A 26,745-nucleotide genomic window follows, 5' to 3' on the forward strand; every position below is an offset into this window, starting at 1 on the left:
CATGGCAGATGGAGTTCAGTGCAGAGAAGTGTGAAGTGATGCACTTTTGGAGGACCAATATGGAAAGACAATATACTATAAATGGCACGATTTTGAAAAGTGTAGATGAGCAGAGAGACCTTGGTATCCATGCACACAAATCCTTAAAGGTGGCACGGCAAGTTGATAAGGTTGTTTAAAAAGCATGTGGCTTACCCGAGTTTATAAATTGAGGAATAGAATATAAAAACAAAGAGATCATGCTGGAACTTTATAAATCACTGGTTAGGCTTCAGCTGGAGTATTGTGGACAATTCTGGGCACCACACTAGGAAAGATGTAACGGCCTTAGCAAAGGTACAAAGGAGGTTTACCAGGATGTTACCCGGGATGAGGGACTTCAGTTATGAGGAGAGGTTGGAAAAGTTCGGACTGTTTTCCTTTGAACAGAGAAGGTTAAGAGGTGACCTTTTCGAGGTTTTCAAGATGATGAGAGGTTGTGATAGAGTAGAGAGAATAAAAATGATTCCCTCTGGCGAGTGGGTCAATAACCTGAGGTCATTGGCAAAAGGTCCAGGGAGGGGAGAGGAGAATTTATTTTAAAGAGTTGTTGGGATCTGGAATGCTCTTCCTGAAATGTTGGTGGAAGCTGAGTCCACAAATAAATGGTTAAAGGGGGTTGGCCAGATACTTGAGGATGAGGAGCTTGCAGGTTTGCAGACAAAAAGCAGGGATGTGGGACTAAGCACAACTGATCTTTCACAGAACCAGCACAGGCACGACGGGCCGAATGGCCTCCTGTGCTGCAAGTTTCTGTGATTCCATGAATAGATTGGCCCAGGGAACAGTTTATTTTTCAGGTATTTCTGAATAAATAAGATATTTCTGGATAAATTTATTCAGGGGAAGTATATTATCAATGAAGACATTTCTGGGTTAAATTTTCTGAAGTACATTGTGCAACAGGTTGGTAGATTTTTAAAGCATGTTTATTGAGAATTGGCGGCTGTTTCAGTTTCTAGTGTTACATTATATTGTAGGTTAAGTTATTCAAGTACATCATGCAGCAGATTGGCCCCCTCCTATTTCTCAAAAATATGTTGCCCCTTGGCGATATCATCTGTAAACACAGTGTCAGTTTCCACCTGTACACCAATGACACCCAGCTCTACCTCACCACCACTTCTCTCAACCCCTCCATGGTCTCTAAATTGTCATTGATCTCTGCTTGTCCGACATCCAGTACTGGATGAGCAGAAATTTTCTCTAATTAAATATTGGAACGACCGAAGCCATTGTCTTTGGTCCCTGCCACAAACTGTGTTCCCTAGCCATCGACTCTAACCCTCTCCTAAGCATCTGTCTGAGCTTGAACCAGACTGTTACCAACCGAGGTGACACATTTGACCCTGAAATGAGCTTCCAGCCACATATCTGCGGCATAACTAAAACCGTCTCTTTCCACATTCGTAACATCGCCCGTCTCCACTTCTGCCTCAGCTCATCTGCTGAAACCCTCATCCATGTCTTTGTTACCTCTAGATTTGACTACTCCAATGTGCTCCTGGCTGGCCTCCCACATTCTACCATACATAAACTTGAGGTCATCCAAAACTTGGCAGCTCGTGTCCTAACTTGCACCCCTGTGCTTGCTGACCTACATTGGCTTCCAGTAAAGCAATGCCTCGATTTCAAAATTCTCATTCTTGTTTACAAGTTTCTCCATGGCCTCGCCCCGCCCTATCTCTGTAATCTCCTTCAGCCTCAACCCCCTGAGATATCTGTGCTCTCCAAATGCTGCCCCTCTTGAGAATCCATGATTATAACTGTTTATTCATTGGTGGTCGTGCCCTCAACTGCCTCAGTCCTAAGCTCTGGAACATCCTCCCTAAACTCTCTACCTCTCTTTGCTCCTTTAAGACACTGTTTGACCAAGTAATTTCGTCTTATGTGCCTCGGTGTCAAATTTATTTGTTTTGTCTTATAACACTCCTGTTAAGCGCCTTGGAACATTTTACTATGTCAAAGGCGCTATATTAATACAAGTTGTTGGTAAGTTGGATATCTATTCTTTGTTATTTCCCAAATTGCAGCGTGTATGACAGATGTCAGGTTGCAAATACATCTGAGAATCAGGCTATATATAGAAAGGTCAGAGGAGAAGTGAACAAGAAAATAAGAGGGGCAAAGAGGGAGTATGAGATTGGAATAGCAGCCAACACAAAATGTAATTCAAAAGTCTTCTATAGGCATATAAAAGTAAAAGTAAGAGGTACCAACGATACAGGTAAAAAACGGGATGAGGTCCTACATGCTGAATTTAGGGAGCTAAGAGTTAAATTAAAAAGTAGGACCTCAAGGATAGTAATCTCAGGATTGCTACCAGTGCCACGTGCTAGTCAGAGTAGGAATAGCAGGATAGTTCAGATGAATACATGGCTTGAGGAATGGTGCAAGGGGGAGGGATTCAAATTCCTGAGACTTTCGAACCAGTTCTGCGGGAGGTGGGACCAGTACAAACCAGACGTTCTGCACCTGGGCAGGACCTGAACCGATGTCCTAGGCAGAGAGTTTGCTAGTGCTGTTGGGGAGGGTTTAAACTAATATTGCAGGGGGATGGAAATCTACGCAGGGAGGCAGAGGGAAGTAAAAAGGGGACAAAAGTAAGAGTGGAAGGCAGAGAAATCAAGAGCAAAAATCAAACAGGGCCACATAATTCTAAAAGGACAAAGTGTGTTTAAAAAAAACAAGCCTGAAGGCTCTGAATCTCATTGCGAGGAGCATTCGTAATAAGGCGGATTAATTAACTGCGCAAATAGCTGTTAATGGATATGATGTAATTGGGATTAAGGAGACACAACTCCAGGGTGACCAAGGCTGGGAACTCAACTTCCAGGGGTATTCAATATTCAGGAAAGATAGACAGAAAGGAAAAGCAGGTGGGGTCGCGTTACTGGTTAAAGAGGAGATTAACGCAATCGTAAGGAAGGACATTAGCGTAGATGATGTGGGATCGATATGGGTAGAGCTGCGAAACACCAAAGGGCAGAAAACGTTAGTGGGAGTTGTGTACAGTGGTGGTAGTGAGGTTGGGGATGGCATCAAACAGGAAATTAGGGATGCGTGCAATAAAGATACAGCTGTTATCATGGGTGACTTTAATCTATATATAGATTGGGCTAATCAAATTGGTAGCAATACTGTGGAGGAGCATTTCCTGGAGTGTATAAGGGATGGTTTTCTAGACCAATATGTTGAGGAACTAACGAGAGAGCAGGCCATCCTCGACTGGGTCTTGTTTAATGAGAGAGGATTAATTAGCAATCTTGTCCTGCGAGGCCCCTTGGGGAAGAGTGACCATAATATGGTAGAATTCTTCATTAAGATGGAGAGTGACACAGTTAGTTCAGTGACTAGGGTCCTGTATTTGAAGAAAGGTAACTTCGATGGTATGAGACGTGAATTGGTTAGGATAGACTGGCGAATGATGCTTAAAGGGTAGATAGGCAATGGCAGACATTTATGGATGAACTACAACAATTATGCATCTCTCTCTGGCGTAAAAATAAAACTGGGAAGGTGGCTCAACCGTGGCTAACAAGGGAAATTAGGGATAGTGTTAAATCCAAGGAAGAGGCATCTAAATTGGCTAGAAAAAGCAACAAACCTGAGGACTGGGAGTTATTTAGAATTCAGCAGAGGAGGACTAAGGGTTTAATTAGGAGGTGGAAAATCGAGTATGAGAGTAAGTTTGCAGGGAACATAAAAATTGACTGCAAAAGCTTCTATAGATATGTGAAGAGAAAAAGATTAGTGTAGACTAATGTAGGTCCCTTGCAGTCAGAATCAAGTGAATTCATAATGGGGAGCAAGGAAATAGCAGACCAATTGAATAAATACTTTGGTTCTGTCTTCACTAAGGAAGGCACAAATAACCTCCCGAAAATATTAGGGGACCGAGCGTCTAGTGAGAAGGAGGAACTGAGGGAAATCCTTATTAGTCAGGAAATTGTGTTAGGGAAATTGATGGGATTGAAGGCCGATAAATCCCCAGGGCCTGATAGTCTGCATCCCAGAGTACTTAAGGAAGTGGCCCCAGAAATAGTGATGCATTGGTGGTCATTTTCCAACATTCCATGGACTCTGAATCAGTTCCTATGGATTGGAGGGTAGCTAATGTAACCCCACTTTTTAAAAAAGGAGGGAGGGGGAAAACAGGGAATTATAGACGGGTTAGCCTGACATCGGTAGTGGGAAAAATGCTGGAATCAATTATTAAAGATGTAATAGTAGCGCATTTGGAAAGCAGTGACAGGATCGGTCGAAGTCAGCATGGATTTATGAAAGGGAAATCATGCTTGACAAATCTTCTAGAATTTTTTGAGGATGTAACTAATAGAGTGGATAAGGGAGAACCAGTGGATGTGGTGTATTTGGACTTTCAAAAGGCTTTTGACAAAGTCCCACACAAGAAATTAGTGTGCAAAATTAAGGGACATGGGACTGGAGGTAATGCATTGATGTGGATAGAGAACTGGTTGGCAGACAGGAAGCAATGAGTGGGAATAAACTGGTCCTTTTCAGAATGGCAGGCAGTGACGAGTGGAGTGCCGCAAGGTTCAGTGCTGGGACCCCAGCTATTTATAATATATGTTAATGATTTAGACGAAGGAATTGTGTGTAATATCTCCAAGTTTGCAGATGACACTAAGCTGGGTGGCGGTGTGAGCTGTGAGGAGGATGCTAAGAGGCTGCAGGGTGACTTGGACAGGTTAGGTGAGTGGGCAAATGCATGGCAGATGCAGTATAATGTGGATAAGTGTGAGGTTATCCACTTTGGTGACAAAAACAGGAAACCAGATTATTATCTAAATGGTGACAGATTAGTAAAAGGGGAGGTACAACGAGACCTGGTGTCATGGTATATCAGTCATTGAAAGTAGGCATGCAGGTACAACAGGCAGTTAAGAAAGCAAATGGCATATTGGCCTTCGATGCGAGAGGATTTGAGTATAGGAGCAGGGAGGCCCTGCTGCAGTTGTACAGGGCCTTGGTGCGACCACACCTTGAGTATTGTGTGCAGTTTTCTTCTCCTAATCTGAGGAATGACATTCTTCCTATTGAGGGAGTGCAGTGAAGGTTCACTAGACTGATTCCTGGAATGGCAAGACTGTCGTATGAAGAAATAGACTGGATCGACTTGGCTTATTTTCACTGGAATTTAGAAGAAGAGGGGATCTCATAGAAACATATAAAATTCTGATGGGATTGGACAGGTTAGATGCAGGAAGAATGTTCCCGATGTTGGGGAAGTCCAGAACCAGTGGTCACAGTCTAAGGATAAGGGGTAAGCCATATAGGACCGAGATGAGGAGAAACTTTTACACCCAAAGAATTGTGAACCTGTGGAATTCTCTACCACAGAAAGTTGTTGAGTCCAGTTCGTTGGATATATTCAAAAGGGAGTTAGATGTGGCCCTTATGGCTAAAGGGATCAGGGGGTATGGAGAGAAGGCAGGAGTGTGGTTCTGAAGTTGCAAGATCAGCCATGATCATATTGAATGGTGGTGCAGGCTCGAAGGGCCAAATGGCCTATTCCACCTATTTTCTCTGCTTCTATGTTTCTAAATAGTAAAAAGGTAGCAAGAGTAGGGATGGGTCCGATTAAGGACTAATAAGGAGACCTATGCATAGAAGTATAGGTACTATAAATGAGTACTTTGCATCTGTCTTCACCAAGGAAGAAGATGCTGCCATAGATATAGTGAAGGAGGAGGTAGTGGAGACACTTGCTAGGATAAATAATTATTAGAAACATAGAAAATAGATGCAGGAGCAGGCCATTCAGCCCTTCTAGCCTGCACCGCCATTCAATTAATTCATGGCTGAACATGAAACTTCAATACCCCCTTCCTGCTTTCTCGCCATACCCCTTGATCCCCCGAGTAGTAAGGACTTCATCTAACTCCCTTTTGAATATATTTAGTGAATTGGCCTCAACTACTTTCTGTGGTAGAGAATTCCACAGGTTCACCACTCTTACCACCAAAGTGGATAACCTCACATTTATCCACATTATACTTCATCTGCCATGCATTTGCCCATTCACCTAACTTATCCAAGTCACTCTGCAGCCTCATAGCATCCTCCTCGCAGCTCACACTGCCACCCAACTTAGTGTCATCCGCAAATTTGGAGATACTACATTTAATCCCCTCGTCTAAATCATTAATGTACAATGTAAACAGTTGGGGCCCCAGCACAGAACCTTGCGGTACCCCACTAGTCACTGCCTGCCATTCTGAAAAGTACCCATTTACTCCTACTCTTTGCTTCCTGTCTGACAACCAGTTCTCAATCCACGTCAGCACACTACCCCCAATCCCATGTGCTTTAACTTTGCACATTAATCTCTTGTGTGGGACCTTGTCGAAAGCCTTCTGAAAGTCCAAATATACCACATCAACTGGTTCTCCTTTGTCCACTTTACTGGAAACATCCTCAAAAAATTCCAGAAGATTTGTCAAGCATGATTTCCCTTTCACAAATCCATGCTGACTTGGACCTATCATGTCACCATTTTCCAAATGCGCTGCTATGACATCCTTAATAATTGATTCCATCATTTTACCCACTACTGAGGTCAGGCTGACCGGTCTATAATTCAGTGTTTTCTCTCTCCCTCCTTTTTTAAAAAGTGGGGTTACATTGGCTACCCTCCACTCGATAGGAACTGATCCAGAGTCAATGGAATGTTGGAAAATGACTGTCAATGCATCCGCTATTTCCAAGGCCACCTCCTTAAGTACTCTGGGATGCAGTCCATCAGGCCCTGGGGATTTATCGGCCTTCAATCCCATCAATTTCCCCAACACAATTTCCCGACTAATAAGGATTTCCCTCAGTTCCTCCTCCTTACTAGACCCTCTGACCCCTTTTATATCCGGAAGGTTGTTTGTGTCCTCCTTAGTGAATACCGAACCAAAGTACTTGTTTAATTGGTCTGCCATTTCTTTGTTCCCCGTTATGACTTCCCCTGATTCTGACTGTAGGGGACCTACGTTTGTCTTTACTAACCTTTTTCTCTTTACATACCTATAGAATTTGCAATCTGCCTTAATGTTCCCTGCAAGCTTCTTCTCGTACTCCATTTTTCCTGCCCTAATCAAACCCTTTGTCCTCCTCTGCTGAGTTCTAAATTTCTCCCAGTCCCTGGGTTCGCTGCTATTTCTGGCCAATTTGTATGCCACTTCCTTGGCTTTAATACTATCCCTGATTTCCCTTGATAGCCACGGTTGAGCCACCTTCCCTTTTTTATTTTTACGCCAGACAGGAATGTACAATTGTTGTAATTCATCCATGCGGTCTCTAAATGTCTGCCATTGCCCATCCACAGTCAACTCCTTAAGTATCATTCGCCAATCTATCCTAGCCAATTCACGCCTCATACCTTCAAAGTTACCCTTCTTTAAGTTCTGGACCATGGTCTCTGAATTAACTGTTTCATTCTCCATCCTAATGCAGAATTTCACTATATTATGGTCACTCTTCCCCAAAGGGCCTCGCACAATGAGATTGCTAATTAATCCTCTCTCATTACACAACACCCAGTCTAAGATGGCCTCCCCCCTAGTTGGTTCCTCGACATATTGGTCTAGAAAACCATCCCTTATGCACTCCAGGAAATCCTCCTCCACCGTATTGCTTCCAGTTTGGCTAGCCCAATCTATGTGCATATTAAAGTCACCTATTATAACTGCTGCACCTTTATTGCATGCACCCCTAATTTCCTGTTTGATGCCCTCCCCAACATCACTACTACTGTTTGGAGGTCTGTACACAACTCCCACTAACGTTTTTTGCCCTTTGGTGTTCTGCAGCTCTACCCATATAGATTCCACATCATCCAAGCTAATGTCTTTCCTAACTATTGCATTAATCTCCTCTTTAACCAGCAATGCTACCCCACCTCCTTTTCCTTTTATTCTATCCTTCCTGAATGTTGAATACCCTTGGATGTTGAGTTCCCAGCCCTGATCATCCTGGAGCCACGTCTCTGTAATCCCAATCACATCATATTTGTTAACATCTATTTGCACAGTTAATTCATCCACCTTATTGCGGATACTCCTTGCATTAAGACACAAAGCCTTCAGGCTTGTTTTTTTAACATCCTTTGTCCTTTTAGAATTTTGCTGTAATATGGCCCTTTTTGTTCTTTGCCTTGGGTTTCTCTGCCCTCCACTTTTCCTCATCTCCTTTCTGTCTTTTGCTTTTGCCTCCTTTTTGTCTCCCTCTGTCTCCCTGCATTGGTTCCCGTCTCCCTGCATTGGTTCCCATCCCCCTGCCATATTAGTTTAACTCCTCCCCAACAGCACTAGCAAACACTCCCCCTAGGACATTGGTTCCGGTCCTGCCCAGGTGCAGACCGTCCGGTTTAAAGAAGAGGTACTAGAAAGGCTGGCTGGCTACTTAAAATAGATAAATCGCCAGGACCGGAAGGGATGCATCCTAGGATGCTGAGGGAATTGAGGGCGGTAATCAAGGACGTACTGGCCATAATATTCCAATCATCCATCGATACAGGGGTGGTGCCAGAGGCTCGGAGAATTGCAAATGTTACATCATTGTTCAAAATAGACTAAAGATAAACGCAGCAACTGCAGGCCAGTCAGTTTAACCTCGGTAATAAAAACAGAACATTCTGGAAATACTCAACAGGTCAGGCAGCATCTATGGAGAGAGAAACAAAGTTAATGTTACAGGTCAATGACCCTTCGTCACGACTGGAAAAAGTTAGAGATGTAACAAGTTTTTAAACAAGTGTAGGGGAAGGAAAGGGGGGAGGGGAGGGGAGGGGAGGAAAGAACAAAATGAAGGTTCTGTGATGGGGTGAAAGGCAGAAGAAATTAAGAGATAAAAGGGATGATGATGCAAGGCAAAAGGAGATGGTAATGGGACAAGTTAAGAAACAAAAGATGAATCTTAATAGGGTGTAAATGGAAATGGCAGAATCAATAACAGCTGCCATGGGAAAAGGAAAAAAGCAAAGTAATTGGATCAGGAGTCACCATCTAAAATTGTTGACTTCACATTACATGTGGCCCTTTTTGCTTTTTGCCTTGGGTTTCTCTGCCCTCCACTTTTACTTTTCTTCTTTCTATCTTTTGCTTCTGCCCCCATTTTACTTCCCTCTGTCTCCCTGCATCGGTTACCATCCCCCTGTCATATTAGTTTAACCCCCTCCCCAACAGCACTAGCAAACACTCCCCCTAGGACATTGGTTCAGGTGCAGACCGTCCCGGTTTGTACTGTTCCCATCTCCCCCAGAACCGGTTCCAATGTCCCAGGAATTTGAATCCCTCCCTTCTACACCACTCCTCAAGCCACGTATTCATCTTGGCTATCCTGTAATTCCTACTCTGACTAGCATGTGGCAGTGGTAGTAATCCTGAGATCACTATTTTTGAGGTCCTGCTTTTTAATTTAACTCCCAGCTCCCTAAATTCAGCTTGTAGGACCTCATCCCGTTTTTTACCTATATCTTTGATACCTATACGCACCACAACAACTCCTCCTCCTCCAAAATGTCCTGCAGCCGCTCTGAGACATCCTTGACCATTGCACCAGGGAGGCAACATACCATCCTGGAATCTCGATTGCGGCCGCAGAAACACCTTACAATAGAATCCCCTACCACTATAGCTCTTCCGGCCCTTCTGTGCAGCAGAGCCATCCATGGTGCCATGAACTTGGCTGCTGCTGCCTTCCCCTGATGAGTCATTCCCCCCCCCCCCCCCCCAAACAGTACCCAAAACGGTGTATCTGTTTTAGAGGGGGATGACCGCAGGGGACCCCTGCACGACCTTCCTTCCACTGCTCTGCCTGATGGTCACCCATTTCTTATCTGCCTGAGTAACCTTTGCCTGCGGTGAGACCAACTTACTAAACATGCTATTCACGACATCCTCAGCATCGCAGATGCTCCAGAGTGAATCCATGCGCAGCTCCAGTGCCGCAATGTGGTCTGTCATTTGCTGCAGCAGGATACACTTCCTGCACATGTAATCGTCAGGGACACTGGAAGCATCCCTGACTTCCCACATAGCACAGGAGGAGCATGACAGGTGTCTGAGCTCTCCTGCCATGACTTAACTCTTAGATTAACTTAATTTGGCAGCAATGTCAAAGGTTACGTACTGATAGGGAAATAAAAAGAAGAAAAAAAGATTAAATACTCACCAATCCACCAGCCAATCACTTACCCGCTTGGCTGTGATGTCACCCTTCGATTTCTTTCTACTTCTTTGTTTACCTTCTGCCCCTGCACCAGCTGGCTTCTTGAACTCCCGCTGGCTGCTCCCCAATGGTCACGCCCTTTTATGGGCCGCTCCTCGATCTCCTGCTGGCTACTTCCTTGAGGAACCAACTAGAGGGCTAGCCATCCTAGACTGGGTGATGTGTAACGAGAAAGGACTAATTAGCAATCTTGATGTGCAAGGCTCCTTGGGGAAGAGTGACCATAATATGTTAGAATTCTTTATTAAGATGGAGAGTGACATAGTTAATTCAGAGACTATGATCCTGAACGTAAGGAAAGGTAACTTTGATGGTATGATTCGTGAATTGGCCAGACAAGACTGGCGAATGATACTTAAAGGGTTGACGGTGGATAGGCAATGGCAGACATTTAAAGAGCACATCGATGAACTTCAACAATTGCACATCCCTGTCTGGAGTAAAAATAAAACGGGGAAGGTGGCTCAACCGTGGCTAATAAGGGAAATTAGGGATAGTGTTAAATTCAAGGAAGAGACATATAAATTGGCCAGAAAAAGCAGCAAAGCTGAGGACTCAGAGAAATTTAGAATTGAGCAGAGGAGGACAAAGGGTCTAATTAGGAGGGGGAAAATAGAGTATGAGAGGAAGCTTGCTGGAAACATAAAAACTGACTGCAAAAGCTACTATAGATATGTGAAGAGAAAAAGATTAGTGAAGACAAACGTAGGTCCCTTGCAGTCAGAATCAGGTGAATTTATAATGGGGTACAAAGAAATGGCAGACCAATTGAACAAATACTTTGGTTCTGTCTTCACAAAAGAAGACACAAATAACATTCTGGAAATACTAGGGGACCGAGGGTCTAGCGAGAGGAAGGAACTCAAGGAAATCCTTATTAGTCAGGAAATGGTGTTAGGGAAATTGATGGGATTGAAAGCCGATAAATCCCCAGGGCCTGATAGTCTGCATCCCAGAGTACTTAAGGAAGTAGCCCCAGAAATAGTGGATGCATTGGTGATCATTTTCCAACAATCTATCGACTCTGGATCAGTGGATCAGTTCCTATGGACTGGAGGGTAGCTAATGAAACACCACTTTTTAAAAAAGGAGAGAGAGAGAAAACGGGGAATTATAAACCGATTAGCTTAACATTAGTAGTTGGGACAATGTTGGAATCAATTATTAAAGATGAAATAGCAGTGCATTTGGAAAGGCAGAGACAGGATCGGTCCAAGTTAGCATGGATTTATGAAAGGGAAATCATGCTTGACAAATCTTCTAGAATTTTTTGAGGATGTAACTAGTAGAGTGGACAATGGAGAACCAGTGGATGTGGTGTATTTGGACTTTCAAAAGACTTTTGACAAGGTCCCACACAAGAGATTGGTGTGCAAAATCAAAGCACATGGTATTGGGGGTAATGTACTGACGTGGATAGAGAACTGGTTGGTAGACAGGAAGCAGAGAGTCGGGATAAACGGGTCCTTTTCAGAATGGCAGGCAGTAACTAGTGGGGTGCCGCAGGGCTCAGCGCTGGGACCCCAGCTATTTACAATATACATCAATGATTTAGATGAAGGAATTGAGAGTAATATCTCCAAGTTTGCAGATGACACTAAGCTGGGTGGCGGTGTGAACTGTGAGGAGGATGTTCAGAGGCTGCAGGGTGACTTGGACAGGTTAGGTGAGTGGGCAAATGCATGGCAGATGCAGTATCATGTGGATAAATGTGAGGTTATCCACTTTGGTGGCAAAAACACGTCAGCAAATTATTATCTGAATGGCAGCAGATTAGGAAAAGTGGAGGTACAACGAGACCTGGGTGTCATGGTACATCAGTCATTGAAAGTTGGCATGCAGGTACAGCAGCCAGTGAAGAAGGCAAATGGCATGTAGGGGATTTGAGTATAGGAGCAGGGAGGTCCTGCTGCAGCTGTACAGGGCCTTGGTGAGGCCTCACCTGGAATATTGTGTTTAGTTTTGGTCTCCTAATCTGAGGAAGGACGTTCTTGCTATTGAGGGAGTGCAACGAAGGTTCACTAGAATGATTCCTGGGGTGGCAGGACTGACATGAGGAGAGACTGGATCGACTGTGCCTGTATTCTCTGGAGTTTAGAAGAATGAGAGGGGATCTCATAGAAACATAATATTGTGACGGGACTGGACAGGTTAGATGCGGGAAGAATGTTCCCGATGTTGGGGAAGTCCAGGACCAGAGGTCACAGTTTAAGGATAAGAGGTAAGCCATTTAGGACTGAGATGAGGAGTAACTTCTTCACTTAGAGAGTTGTTAACCTGTAGAATTTCCTACCGCCGAGAGTTGTTGATGCCAGTTCGTTAGATATATTCAAGAGGGAGTTGGATATGGCCCTTACGGCTAAAAGGATCAAGGGGTAGTAGAGAGAAAGCAGGAAAAGGGTACTGAGGTGAATGATCAACCATGACCTTCTTGAATGGTGGTTCAGGCTCGAAGGGCCGAATGTTTCTATGTTTCTATGACTTCGATGTTGAGTCCAGAAAGGAAAGTGCCTAAACGATAGATGAGGTTCTGTTCCTCGAGCTTACGTTGAGCTTAATTGGAACACTAAAAGGTTCAGTCGGAGAGATCAGAGTGGGAGTGGTGTGGAGCATTAAAGTGACAGTTAACCGGAAGCTCGGGGTCACGTTTACGGACTGAATGGGGGTCGTTTACGGACTGAATGGAGGTGTTTTGCAAAGTGGTCACCCAATCTGGGTTTGGTCTCCCCAATGTAGAAGAGATCACAAAGTGGATGCACGAGAGACCTGAGGGTATGTGTGCGTAAATCGTTGAACGTGGTAGAGCAGTTTGAGAAAGCAGTTAAAAAGGCTTACGGGATCCTGGGTTTCATAAATGGAGGTATAAAGTACAAAACTGTGGAAATGATGATGAACCGTATAAAACACTGGTTCGGCCACAACTGGAGTACTGCGTCCAATTCTGGGCACCGCACTTTAGGAAGGATATGAAGGCCTTAGAGAAGGTGCAGAAAAGATTTATGAGAATGATTCCAAGAATGAGGGTCTTCTGTTATGTTGATAGACTGGAGAAGCTGGGGTTGTTCTCTTGGGAGCAGAGAAGATTGAGAGGAGATTTGATAGAGGTGTTCAAAATCATGAGGGGTCTGGACAGTGTCGATGGAGAGAAACTGTTCCCATTGGCAGAAGGGTTGAGAACCAGAGGACACAGATTTAAGGTGATTGGCAACAGAACCAAAAGTTTCATAAGAAAAACCGTTTTTACACAGAGAGTGGTTAAGATCGGGAATGCACTGCCTGAAAGGGTGGAGGAGACAGCCTCGATTTTATCTTTCAAAAGGGAGTTGGATAAGTTTCTGAAGGAAAAAAATTTGCAGGGCTATGGGTAAAGGGCGGGGGAGTGGGACTAGCTGAGAGTCGGCACAGGCTCGACGGGCCGAATGGCCTTCCGTGCTGTAGCCATTCTATGAATATCCATTCTCTCCCCATCAAGGAAGCTGATCCACCATCGAAAGGACACGGTTGCTCGAAAAGGCCAGATTCCGAGCCAACAGAAAGTGAATCTCAGACCTGTCTTCACTGAGAACCAACTGGAGGCAGAACACCAGCCAGATAGAAAGAGCAAGATCCCACCTGATCCATCGCAGAGCCTGTCAGATGCAGTCTCTCCAGAGGGTGATGTTTACCAGGTACCGCAGATGCAGAGAATCTGGAAATGAATATTTCCAATTAATATATTTTATTTTCTTCCATTTTCCTAGTATCTTTTGAATCGTTGCAGATTTTGTGTTTAAGGTTCATTTTGTTACATCGTATATAAAAGTACATGTCAACAACAAGGCAGTGATTTTATCGTAAATTTATGGATAGGCAGCGTGCATTAACATCTGTTAAAGGGGGACCCGGTGTGCCGGCTGCATCTAGGACCCCATGATGTCTGCAGAATGTTCACGTACCACATGGACTGACTTAACAGCACTACACAGGAGCCCATCAAAGCTCAGAACTTCAAATGGACCATTTTTTAACGGTAACACAACATTAAAATTTGCAAACAGTCCCCATCTCAGCAGTGGGAACCCTGGGAGAATTTACCCCTGGACGACAACGTAACGGGCTGGGGAGCAAACTGTGCTGAATTTGGCAGTGTGATTTTAACTCTGGGTCTCCTCTACATAGCCTCAAACCGTCTCTTGCCCAAAACCAGCAAGATATGTCAGCCATCCAGCGGGCAGGAGTGGAATCTCAGGTGGCAGGAGGTCACTGCTGGGGGCTGAAAGAATGGTCCCTGGCACTCGGGTAAGTTGCTGCGAGGGAGTTCGGGGAGGCCTCATGATCGGGAGAGAGGGGATAGGCAGGGGGAGGCCTAAATTTTCCTCCTGCTCTTCCGGCCCTGATTTCTTGTCCCACTAAGTTGGTATGGTGAAAAAGCCACAGTAGTGTCACCACGCAGGCCTCTGATTAAAATAGCAGTCTGCATATTTACAGAATGACCCTCCTGGTTTCCAGTCAGTGTCCTTCCCACCCGCCCAGAGGAGCAGGTTAAAATCAGAACCTGCGGAAAGAGAGGGAACCTCAACGGTAAGTCCCATGGCGATTTTAACTGCTCGCCCAGTTTTTGTCAGGTGAGCAGGGTTAAAATCACCCAGTAGTGCCTGTTTATACAAGCAGGAATCTGCATCTTCCAGAGCCAAACATACCCATGGGTGTGTTGATGTGGATTAATTATTTTAGTGGGTTTCTCAATATTTCATGACTATCAAAAGGGTTTTAAGTAAATACCCCAGGTGGTACAGACCTAAAAGGGTTAACTTGTAAAACCTAATGGGTTTGACTCTTGTCTGCTGAGTCAGCTAAACACGTCAATGGGCCTCAGTGCCCTCGGCGGGTAGTGGGAGGAGGGAGAAATCCTTTGTCTTGTAGCTCTCCGGTGACCACTGTCAGAGTGCCACATGGATGGGCGAGGACAGAAGTTGATCTTACATGTTCTAGAGCTGCGGGCACACACTGTCGATGACCACGAATGGATAACAATTAGCTGGGCGGAAAATCCAGGTGTGTGTCCAGCAACAGTCAATACCTACAGAAAGAGCGAATCCATTATCAATGGAATTGATTAATGAGGGTCTCTGGTGACCAAACTGTTTTATTATCCTATGTTATCACCGAGCAGTTCAACAAAGAATCAAAGGCAATGACCTGAATATTCATTGGATGATATTTGTACTCACTTTGTGTTACAGGTTCCCCCTCAGCCTCGACGCGCTGCTCCTGTGATTCCTCCATCACCTGAGAAACTTCGGGACTTGCACTCCAGTTCCTTAAACAAGCATGGTAAGGCTGAGTGATGTGTGTGGCATGTTACTTGGGCACGGCTACTTTAATGCTGAAATGGCAACTGTCCTTCATGATTTCATTTGGGACCAATAACTCTTGAAGCGGATTCTGTTTGGACTCGGCGGAGTGTACAAGGCAAAACCTCATGCTGATTTTCATTTACCAACCACATTTTTTTCCTTTCCCATTTTTCCCTCTGGCCCAGTGGTCACTTTGCACTATTCACCTACCCTGCTCATGCTCTGACCCCTGCTCCTGCCACTGACTTATCCACCTTTCCAGCATTGGATTGTAAGTTGAGCACTGAGCTACCCAAGTCACAGAAATGTGGGGGTAGAAATTAGATCTCAATGTAAAACGGCGCAGAACGAGATCCAATTTCATGGTACTGTCTCCCATGCACAGAGGACACTTAAGATACGTCTGACCCCAGTTTGGGTCAAACTCTCTTTCATGCATTCCAGGTAGCCACACACAGCAGGTGTTGGACACCTTGCATATGTTAATGAGGGGCCTAACGCCTGTTCTAGGTCTCCCCAAAGTAATCGGGGTCCCCTGAGTGGAGGAGGTGTCAGGTGGGCTTGCTCCACTCAGGTTTTACAGGATTCAGCCCAGCAAGCAGCCTGCACCACAATGGTCAATTAACTGTTTGAAGTTTTAATGTGGAGCCAGGGGAGGAGTGTTCCCAACCCTCCTGGAATGACTGGGATTTTCCCGGAATCCTATCCCAAACACTGCCTGCAGCAGCCCAGGAGATCAGCAATTTAAATTTCCGACCACACAGTACAGTTTGCCCACATGAACGGCAGACCCTACACCCCGCTCTCCATACACCTTACCCTCCCCCCCCCCCACTGCTCTCCACACCCCGTTCTCCATACACCTCACCCCCTCCTCCCCATCTGCTCCACACACCCACACCCCACTCTCCATACACCTCACCCCACCCCCCCACCCCACTGTTCTCCACACCCTGCTATCCATACACCTCACTTCCCCCCCCCCAACTGCTCTCCATACCACACCCCGCTCTCCATACACCTCACACCGCCCCCCCCCCCCCCCCCCCACTGCTCTCCACATCCCGCTCTCCATATGCTTCCAATGTCCCTGACTACTGTGTCTGCAGGAAGTGTATCCAGCTGCAGCTCCTGTTAGACCGCATGACGGCACTGGAGCTGTGGATGGATTCACTCTGGACCATGTGCGATGCTGAAGATGTCTTGGATAGCACGTTCAATGAGTTGGTCACACCGCAGGTAAAGGTTACAAAGGCAGATAGGGTGACCATCAGGCAGAGTAGGAGTAGGAAGGCAGTGCAGGACTCCCCTGCGGTCATCTCCCTCCAAAACAGATATACTGCTTTGGATATTGGGGGAGATGGCTCACCAGGGAAAGGCAGCAGCAGCCAAGTTCATGGCACCATGGGTGGCTCTGCTGCACAGGAGGGCAGGGAAAAGAGTGGGAGAGCTATAGTGGTAGGGGATTATAAGGGGGATAGATAGGCATTCCTGCAGTCGTAACCGAGACTCCAGGATGGTATGTTGCCTCCCTGGTGCAAGGAAGTCTCGGAGCGGCTGCACCGCATTCTGGAGGGGGAGGGTAAACAGCCAGTTGTTGTGGTGCATATAGGTACAAACGAAATAGGTAAAAAGCAGGATGAGTTCCTACAAGCTGAATTTAGGGAGCTAGGAGTTAAATTTAAAAAGTAGGACCTCAAAGGTAGAAATCTCAGGATTTGCTACCAGTGCCACGTGCTAGTCAGAGTAGGAATAGCAGGATAGTTGAGATGAATACGTGGCTTGAGGAGTGGTGCACGAGGGAGGAATTCAAATTCCTGGGACATTGGAACCGGTTCTGGGGGAGGTGGGACCAGTACAAACCGGACGGTCTCCACCTGGGCAGGACCAGAACCCATGTCCTAGGGGGAGTGTTTGCTAGTGCTGTTGGGGAGGGTTTAAACTAAGTTGGCAGGGGGATGGGAACCTTTGTAGGGAGACGGAGGGAAATAAAATGGGGGCAGAAGCAAGCAATAGAAAGGAGAATAGTAAAAGTGGAGGGCAAAGAAACCCAAGGCAAAAATCAAAAAGGGCCACATTACAGCAAAATTATAAAGGGACAAAGAGTGTTAAAAAGACAAGCCTGAAGGCTCTGTGCCTCAATGAGAGGAGTATTCGTAATAAGGTGGATGAATTAACTGCGCAGGCAGAAGTTAACGGATATGATATAATTGGGATTACGGAGACATGGCTCCAGGGTGACCAAGGCTGGAAACTCAACATTCAGGAAGGATAGACAGAAAGGAAAAGGAGGTGGGGTAGCGTTGCTGGTTAAAGAGGAAATTAATGCAATAGTAAGAAAGGACATTAGCTTGGATGATGTGGAATCTGTATGGGTAGAGCTGCGGAATACCAAAGGGCAGAAAATGCTAGTGGGAGTTGTGTATAGACCACCAAACAGTAGTAGTGAGGTGGGGATGGCATCAAACAAGAAATTAGGGATGCGTGCAATAAAGGTACAGCAGTTATCATGGGCGACTTTAATCTACATATAGTTTGAGCTAACCAAGCTGGTAGCATTGCGGTGGAGGAGGATTTCCTGGAGTGTATTGGGGATGGCTTTCTAGACTAATATGTCGAGGAACCAACCAGAGAGCTGACCATCCTAGACTGGGTGTTGTGTAATGAGAGAGGACTAATTAGCAATCTTGTTGTGCGAGGCCCCCTGGGGAAGAGTGACCATAATATGGTAGAATTCTTTATTAAGATGGAGAGTGACACAGTTAATTCAGAGACTAGGGTCCTGAACTTAAGGAAAGGTAACTTTGATGGTATGAGATGTGAATTGGCTAGTATAGACTGGCAAATGATACTTAAAGGGTTGACGGTGGATAGGCAATGGCAGACATTTATAGATCACATGGATGAACTTCATCAATTGTACATCCCTGTCTGGAGTAAAAATAAAACGGGGAAGGTAGCTCAACCGTGACTAACAAGAGAAATTAGGGATAGTGTTAAATTCAAGGAAGAGGCATATAAATTGGCCAGAAAAAACACAAAACCTGAGGACTGGGAGAAATTTAGAATTGAGCAGAGGAGGACAAAGGGTCTAATTAGGAGGGGAAAAATAGAGTATGAGAGGAAGCTTGCAGGGAACATAAAAACTGACTGCAAAAGCTTCGATAAATATGTGAAGAGAAAAAGATTAGTGAAGACCAACGTAGGTCTTTTGCAGTCAGAATCAGGTGAATTTATAATGGGGAACAAAGAAATGGCAGACCAATTGAACAAATACTTTGGATCTGTCTTCACTAAGGAAGACACACATAACCACCTGGAAATACTAGGGGTTCGAGGGTCTAGCGAAAAGGAGGAACTGAAGGAAATTCTTATTAGTCAGGAAATTGCGTTAGTGAAATTGATGGGATTGAAGGCCGATAAATCCCCAGGGCCTGATAGTCTGCATCCCAGAGTACTTAAGGAAGTGGCCCTAGAAATAGTGGATGCATTGGTCATCATTTTTCAACATTCTATTGACTCTGGATCAGTTCCTATGGACTGGAGGGTAACCACTTTTTAAAAAAGGAGGTAGAGAGAAAATGGGGAATTATAGACCGGTTAGTCTGACATCGGTGGTGGGGAAAATGTTGGAATCAATTATTGAAGATGAAATAGCAGCGCATTTGGAAAGCAGTGACAGGATCGGTCCAAAACAGCGTGGATTTATGAAAGGGAAATCATGCTTGACAAATCTTCTAGAATTTTTTGAGGATGTAACTACTAGAGTGGACAAGGGAGAACCAGTGGATGTGTATTTGGACTTTCAAAAGGCTTTTGACAAGGTCCCACACAGGAGATTAATGTGAAAAATTAAAGCACATGCTATTGGGAGTAATGTATTGATGTGGATAGAAAACTGGTTGGCAGACAGGAAGCAGAGAGTCGGAATAAATTTGTCCTTTTCAGAATGGCAGGCAGTGACCAGTGGGGTGCCGCAGGGTTCAGTGCTAGGACCCCAGCTATTTACAAACTACATCAATGATTTAGATGAAGGAATTGAGTGTAATATCTCCAAGTTTGCAGACGACACTAAGCTGGGCGGCGGTGTGAGCTGTGAGGAGGATGCTAAGAGGCTGCAGAGCGACTTGGATAGGTTAGGTGAGTGGGCAAATGCATGGCAGATGCAGTATAATGTGGATAAATGTGAGGTTATCCACTTTGGTGGCAAAAACAGGAAGACAGAATATTATCTGAATGGTGACAGATTAGGAAAAGGGGAGGTGCAACGAGACTTGGGTGTCATGGTACATCAGTCATTGAAGTTTGGCATGCAGGTACAGCAGGTGGCGAAGAAAGCAAATGGCATGTTGGCCTTCATAGCTAGGTGATTTGAGTATAGGAGCAGGGAGGTCTTACTGCAGTTGTACAGGGCCTTGGTGAAGCCACACCTAGAATACTGTGTTCAGTTTTGGTCTCCTAATCTGAGGGAGGACTTTCTTGCTATTGAGGGAGTGCAGAGAAGGTTCACCAGACTGATTCCCGGGATGGCATATGAAGAGAGACTGGGCCTGTATCCACTGGACTTTAGAATGAGAGGGGATCTCATAGAAACATACAAAATTCTGACAGGATTGGACAGGTTAGAGGCAGGAAGAATGTTCCCGTTGCTGGGGAGTTCCAGAACCAGGGGTCACAGCTTAAGAATAATGGGTGAGCCATTTAGGACCGAGATGAGGAGAAACTTCTTCACTCAGAGAGTGGTTAACCTGTGGAATTCTCTACGGCAGAAAGTTGTTGAGGCCAGTTCGTTAGATATTTTCAAGAGGGAGTTAGATGTGGCCCTCACGGCCGAAGGGATCAAGCGGTATGGCGAGAAAGCAGGAAAGGGGTACTGAGGTTGAATGATCAGCCATAATCTTATTGAATGGCGGTACAGGCTCGAAGGGCCGAATGGCCTGCTCCTGCACCCAATTTCTATGTTTCTATGTTTCATATACCCCCCCCCAACTGCTCTCCACACCCACACCCCGTTCTCCACACACCTCACCCGCCCCCCTCCCCCTCCCACTGCTCTCCACACCCCGCTCTCCATACACCTCACCCCCCCGCCCCCCCCCCCACTGCTCTCCATGCACCTTACCCCCCCCACTGCTCTCCACACTTCGCTCTCCATACACCTCACCCCCCCGCCCCCCCCTCTCCATGCACCTTACCCACCCCCCCCCACCCCCACTGCTCTCCACACTTCGCTCTCCATACACCTCACCCCCCCCCCCCCCCCCCCCCCACTGCTCTCTACACGCTGCTCGCTATAGACCTCGCCTCCCACTACTCATCGCTCTCTGTGGATCTCACTTCCCGCCCCCCAAACCTCTCTACACCCTGCTCTCTGTACACCTTACCCTCCACTGCTGTCTAAGCCCTGCACTCGGTATGAGGACCCCTCACCCCACTGCTCTCTACACCCAACTCTCCCTAGACCTCACCACCTCCACCCCCCCCCCCCCCACTGCTCTCTAAGCCCCGCTCTCTGTAGACCCCTCACCCCACTGCTCTCTACAACCTGCTCTCTGTAGACCTCACCCCCCACTGGTCTCTAAGCCCTGCTCTCTGTAGACCCCTCACTCCACTGCTTTCTACACACCGCTCTCCATGGGCCACTTTCCTTGCTGCATCTGGGATGATGATCCTCACAGGATGTGGTGTATTTGGACTTCCAGAAGGCATTTGACAAGGTGCCACATAAAAGGTTACTGCGCAAAATAAAAGTTCATGGGGTTGGGGGTAATATATTAACATGGATAGAGGATCGGCTAACTAACAGAAAACAGAGAGTAGGTATAAATGGGTAATTCTCTGGTTGGCAATCAGTAACTAGTGGGGTGCCGCAGGGATCAGTGCTGGGACCCCAACCGTTTACAATCTATATTAACGACTTGGAGGAAGGGACTGAGTGTAATACAGCCAAGTTTGCTGACGATACAAAGATGGGAGGACATAGACAGGCTAGGTGAGTGGGCAAAAATTTGGCAGATGGAGTATAATGTTGGAAAGTGTGAGGTCATGCACTTTGGCAGAAAAAATCAAAGAGCAAGTTATTATTTAAATGGAGAAAGATTGCAAAGTGCCGTAGTACAGCGGGACCTGGGGGTACTTGTGCATGAAACACAAAAGAATAGTATGCAGGTACAGCAAGTGATCAGGAAGGCCAATGGTATCTTGGCCTTTATTGCAAAGGGAATGGAGTATAAAAGCAGGGAAGTCTTGCTATAGCTATATAAGGTATTGGTGAGGCCACACCTGGAATACTGCGTGCAGTTTTGGTTTCTATATTTACAAAAGGATACACTTACTTTGGAGGCAGTTCAGAGACGATTCACTAGGTTACTTCTGGAGATGAGGGGTTTGACTTATGAGGAAAGGTTGAGTAGGTTGGGCCTCTACTCATTGGAATTCAGAAGAATGAGAGGTGATCTTATTAAAATGTATAAGATTATGAGGGGGCTTGACAAGGTGGATGCAGAGAACATGTTTCCACTGATGGGGGACTAGAATTAGAGGGCATGATCTTAGAATAAATGGCCGCCCATTTAAAACAGAGATGAGGAGAAATTTCTTCTCTGAGGGTTGTAAATCTGTGGAATTCGCTGCCTCAGAGAGCTGTGGAAGCTGGGACATTGAATAAACTTAAGACAGAAATAGACAGTTTCTTAAATGATAAGGGGTTATGGGGAATGGGCAGGGAAGTGGAGTTGAGTCCATGATCAGATCAGCCATGATTGTATTAAATGGCGGAGCAGGCACGAGGGGCCATATGGCTCCTATTTCTTAGGTTCTTATGTAGATTCTTGCTTCTGAAGGCTGCCCCCTTGATATCACTTCTTCCCACTCTTCACTGTAACTTTCTTGCACAGTGTGTAACGCCAAATCATCCTTTCATTATAACTATATCCTCACGGAAAAGGTAAATGGAGCAGGTATTATCAACTAGCAAGGCAGGGTGAGGTACATATCTCAAGAGATAGCATGAAATAGTGGAAGTGGAAGGGTTAGCAGATATTGTATAGGATGGTAAAATAACAAAGGCCAAAAGGAATATAAATGAGGCGGGATAACTAAGCATAGAGTTAAAGAACAGAAAGCTGCTGCTGGGCTTATTTCAGAGTTCCTGACTGATGACTTGACAGAGGAATGGATCTGTATGCAGGTTGGGGAAGTCTGTCAGAAGAAAAATGTGATAATGGGAGATTTTAAACTGCATATAAATTAGGAATAGTAGCACAAGTAGGAGAGGGAATCGATTTATTGAATGTACTTAGGGTAATTTCCTCAAGCAGCAGATTTCAACCCAACAAGGAATGACAAACCAGAAATATTGTGAAAGAGCACATCATGGGAATGTGACCAGAATATGATTTAATTCATCAACAGGCTTGTAGGGAAGAAATGATGGCTTGGATTTAAAGATTAACCTTTGAAGGGATGAGGAAGAGATGAGCTTGGGTGATATTATTAGTGTTAAAACTGTGGCCTAAAAGTGGAATTTATTGATTGCTTTTTCTCTGGTTTTCACCCCTCCCAAGAGATTACATGGCTAAAGATGGGTGGGGAGTGTCGGCGCACAAATGTGTGAGACAGGTTGGTTGGACCAGTAGATCTTTTCATGACTGCCATGTTCGAAAGTAATTGGATTGCAAATCATGTATTTGCCCTGAAAAGCAAAAGGGATTCATGTGGTGTGATGGGAAAGTGATACCAGATTGGTGAGGATGGCCATTAAACTAAAGGAGCGGGTTTGTACAAGGACAGGGAAGAATATAAAAAATAACAAAGGAGATGAATAAAAAGGCAAGGAAGAGAAAAGGGGGAATGAAAAATACTTGCTGGTTGTTTTATGGGGAATGAAGGTTTTTAATTAATCTAGAAATAGAGAGTTGGTGTTACGTTTATAATAACTCCTCAAGGCTGTATGTCTTAAGCTCAAACTGTTGTGACCTTGGTCTCTTTATTGTAACTCCAGAGTGAGGAGGCAACATGGTAGACTGCCTTTTATACCTGCTTGCCCAGGGTGGGCAGGTGACCCTTGGGTCACCCACAGGTACGACCCCTGGTGGCAAGTCTTACACATTGGTAATGTTTACATACATAACATAATTCCCCCCCCAAAGTCTTATGTACAAGTCATTTACAAGTTGAGGCGATCCGGGGCCCTGCGTCCCCGGGTTCATCGCCTGAGTTGAAGTCCTGACATGGATGAGTCTGTTGGATCATTGCTGCGCTGCGGTGTGACTGGTCTGATCGGACTGTCGGGCATGGTGGGTTCATCCTCGAGGTTGACCGCGAAGTCGATTGCTGGTTGGGTGTGTGTGGATGAATCAATGATGGTAATGTTCTCTTCAAACTGTCTTGGTTGTCAGTGAACCGCAGTTTGGTCTGATCCAAGTGCTTTCTGCACGTTTGTCCATTCAAAAGTTTGACAACAGACACTCTATTCCCCTCCTTGGCAAACACAGTGCCAGCAACCCATTTGGGACCATGACCATAATTAAGAACAAACACAGGGTCATTATCCTCAATGTCACACGATTCAGCCGCGCGATCGTGGTACATGTTATGCCGGTGATGCCGGGTTTCTACATGATCATTGAGATCTGGGTGGACTAAGGAGAGCCTGGTTTTGAGTGCTTTCTTCATTAGCCATTCTGCAGGGGGAACCCCGGTAAGCGAGTGGGGTCATGTGCGGTAGCTGAGTAGAATCCGAGATAGCCGGGTCTGCAGGGAACCACCTGTCATACGTTTCAAGCTCAGCTTGATGGTTTGGATGGCCCGTTCCGCTTGACCATTGGATGCGGGCTTAAACGGTGCAGACCTGACATGCTTGATGCCATTGCGGGTCATGAACTCGTTGAATTCCGAGCTGGTGAAGCATGGTCCATTGTCACTAACAAGGATGTCGGGCAAACCATGGGTGGCGAACATTGCCCGGAGGCTTTCAAGGGTGGTAGTGGACGTACATGACGACATTATTGTACATTCAATCCATTTAGAGTAAGCGTCCACTGCTACTAGGAACATCTTTCCGAGAAAGGGGCCAGCAAAATCTCCGTGGACCCTTGACCCCATGGTTTGGAGGGCCATGACTACAGACTCAGTGAGGCCTCCCTTGGTGCATTGCTCAACTGTAAGCAAGTGTGACATTTGTGTACGCATGACTCCAACTCCGAGTCAAGCCCGGGCCACCAAACGTGCGACCTGGCGATAGCCTTCATCATGACTATGCCTGGGTGGGTACTGTGAACGTCGCGTATAAACGTTTCCCTGCCTTTTTTTTGGCAAAATTACATGATTCCCCCATAGGAGACAATCCGAATGGATGGACATTTCATTCTTGCATCGGTGGAACGGCTTAATTTCGTCTTGTATTTCCCTTGGGACCGCCGACCAGCTCCCATTGAGGACACAGCTTTTTACTAGTGATAGCACCGGGTCCTGGCTAGTCCATGTCCTGATCTAACGAGCCGTGATGGGTGACCCCTCGCTCTCAAAAGCATTCATTACGAGGGGCAAGTCTGCAGGTTGCGCCATTTCCACCCTGGTGGTGGGCGATGGTAGCTGACTGAGGGCATCCGCACAGTTCTCCATGCCTGGTCTGTGGCAGATTACATAATCATATGCAGAGAACGTTAGTGCCCATCTTTGGATGCGGGATGAAGCATTGGTGTTAATACCTTTGCTTTCTGAGAACAACGAAATGAGCGGCTTGTGGTCGGTTTCGAGCTCGAACCGGAGCCCAAATAGGTATTGGTGCATTTTCTTAACCCCGTATAAGCATGCTAATGCTTCTTTTTCAACCATGCTGTAGGTTCTTTCCGCCTTCGATAAGCTTCTGGACGCATATGCAACCGTTTGCAGTTTGCCTGACTCATTGGCTTGCTGTAACACACAACCGACCCCGTACGAAAATGCATCACAAGCTAGTACTAAACGTTTACATGCAAGTAACTTGTTGGAACATAGCAGGTTTCTGGCCTTGTTAAAGGGTGTCTCTTGAGCTTTACCCCAAACCCAGTCGTCACCCTTGCGTAGCAATAAATGCAGTGGTTCCAGCAAAGTGCTCAACCCCGGTAGAAAGTTGAGGACTCCCAGGAACGAACGCAGCTCTGGCGCCAGGAAAACACACTTGGAGCGTTTCAACCTGAGTCCCACTCTGTCCAGTTGCTTGAGAACCTCTTCCAGGTTGTGCAAGTGTTCGGTGGTGTTGCGGCCAGTGATCAAGATGTCGTCTTGGAACACCACGGTGCGGGGAACCGATTTCAGCAGACTCTCCATGTTCCTCTGGAAGATGGCCGCCGCTGAGCGAATCCCCAAGGGGCATCTGTGGTATATGAACAGTCCTCTGTGCGTGTTGATGCACGTCAATTTTTTTGAAGATTCAGCCAGCTCCTGTGTCATGTAAGCAGAGGTTAGATCCAGCTTGTTGAATGACTTCCCCCCCCCCCTGCTAGTGTTGCCAACAGGTCATCTGCTTTGGGTAGTGGGTACTGGTCCTGTAACAAAACTCGGTTGATCGTTACCTTGTAGTCCCCGCAGATTCTGACCGTCCTGTCTCTCTTCAACCCGGCACGATTGGACTGGCCCACTTGTTGAACTCGACTGGTGATATGATCCCCTCTCGTTGAAGTCTGTCCAGCTAGATCTCGACTTGTTCTCGCATCATAGATGGAACCGCTCGGGCCTTGTGATGAACGGGTCATGCATCAGGGACTAGATGGATCTGCATTTTTGCGCCTGTGAAGTTGTCGATGCCTGGCTCGAATAACGACGGAAATTTGCTTTGCACTTGGGCGCACGAGGTGTCATCCTCCGAAAACAGTGCTTTGATGTCATCCCAGTTCCATCAGATCTTTCCTAGCCAGCTTCTGCTGACCAGTGTTGGGCCATCGCCTGGTACAATCCATAGTGGTAAATTATGCACAGTTCCATCGTATGATACCTTCACTGCCGCACTGTCAATGACTAGTATGAGCTCTTTGGTGTAAGTGCGCAGCTTGGTGTGGATCAGGCTTAGCTTTGGCCTTTGTGTCTTGTTGCCCCACAGTTTCTCAAAAGCCTTCTGGTTCAATTGACTGACTCGCCCCTGTATCCAATT

The 26,745-nt window shown here is 46.0% G+C and overlaps 1 protein-coding gene across 3 annotated transcripts in view; it reads left to right on the forward strand.

Annotated features, from left to right (window-relative positions):
• The window catches only part of nckipsd (NCK interacting protein with SH3 domain), a 280,231-nt gene that overhangs the window by 174,004 nt on the left and 79,482 nt on the right, over positions 1–26,745 (forward strand). For all 3 annotated transcript variants that reach the window (XM_070895841.1, XM_070895842.1, XM_070895843.1), the window contains exons 3-4: positions 13,751–13,946; positions 15,501–15,591. In XM_070895841.1, the coding sequence (XP_070751942.1) occupies positions 13,751–13,946; positions 15,501–15,591 (287 nt within the window). The remainder of the gene's footprint in view (positions 1–13,750; positions 13,947–15,500; positions 15,592–26,745) is intronic.

This window comes from Pristiophorus japonicus, chromosome 12 (assembly GCF_044704955.1).
Source record: "Pristiophorus japonicus isolate sPriJap1 chromosome 12, sPriJap1.hap1, whole genome shotgun sequence".
Taxonomy (NCBI): Eukaryota; Metazoa; Chordata; class Chondrichthyes; family Pristiophoridae; genus Pristiophorus; species Pristiophorus japonicus.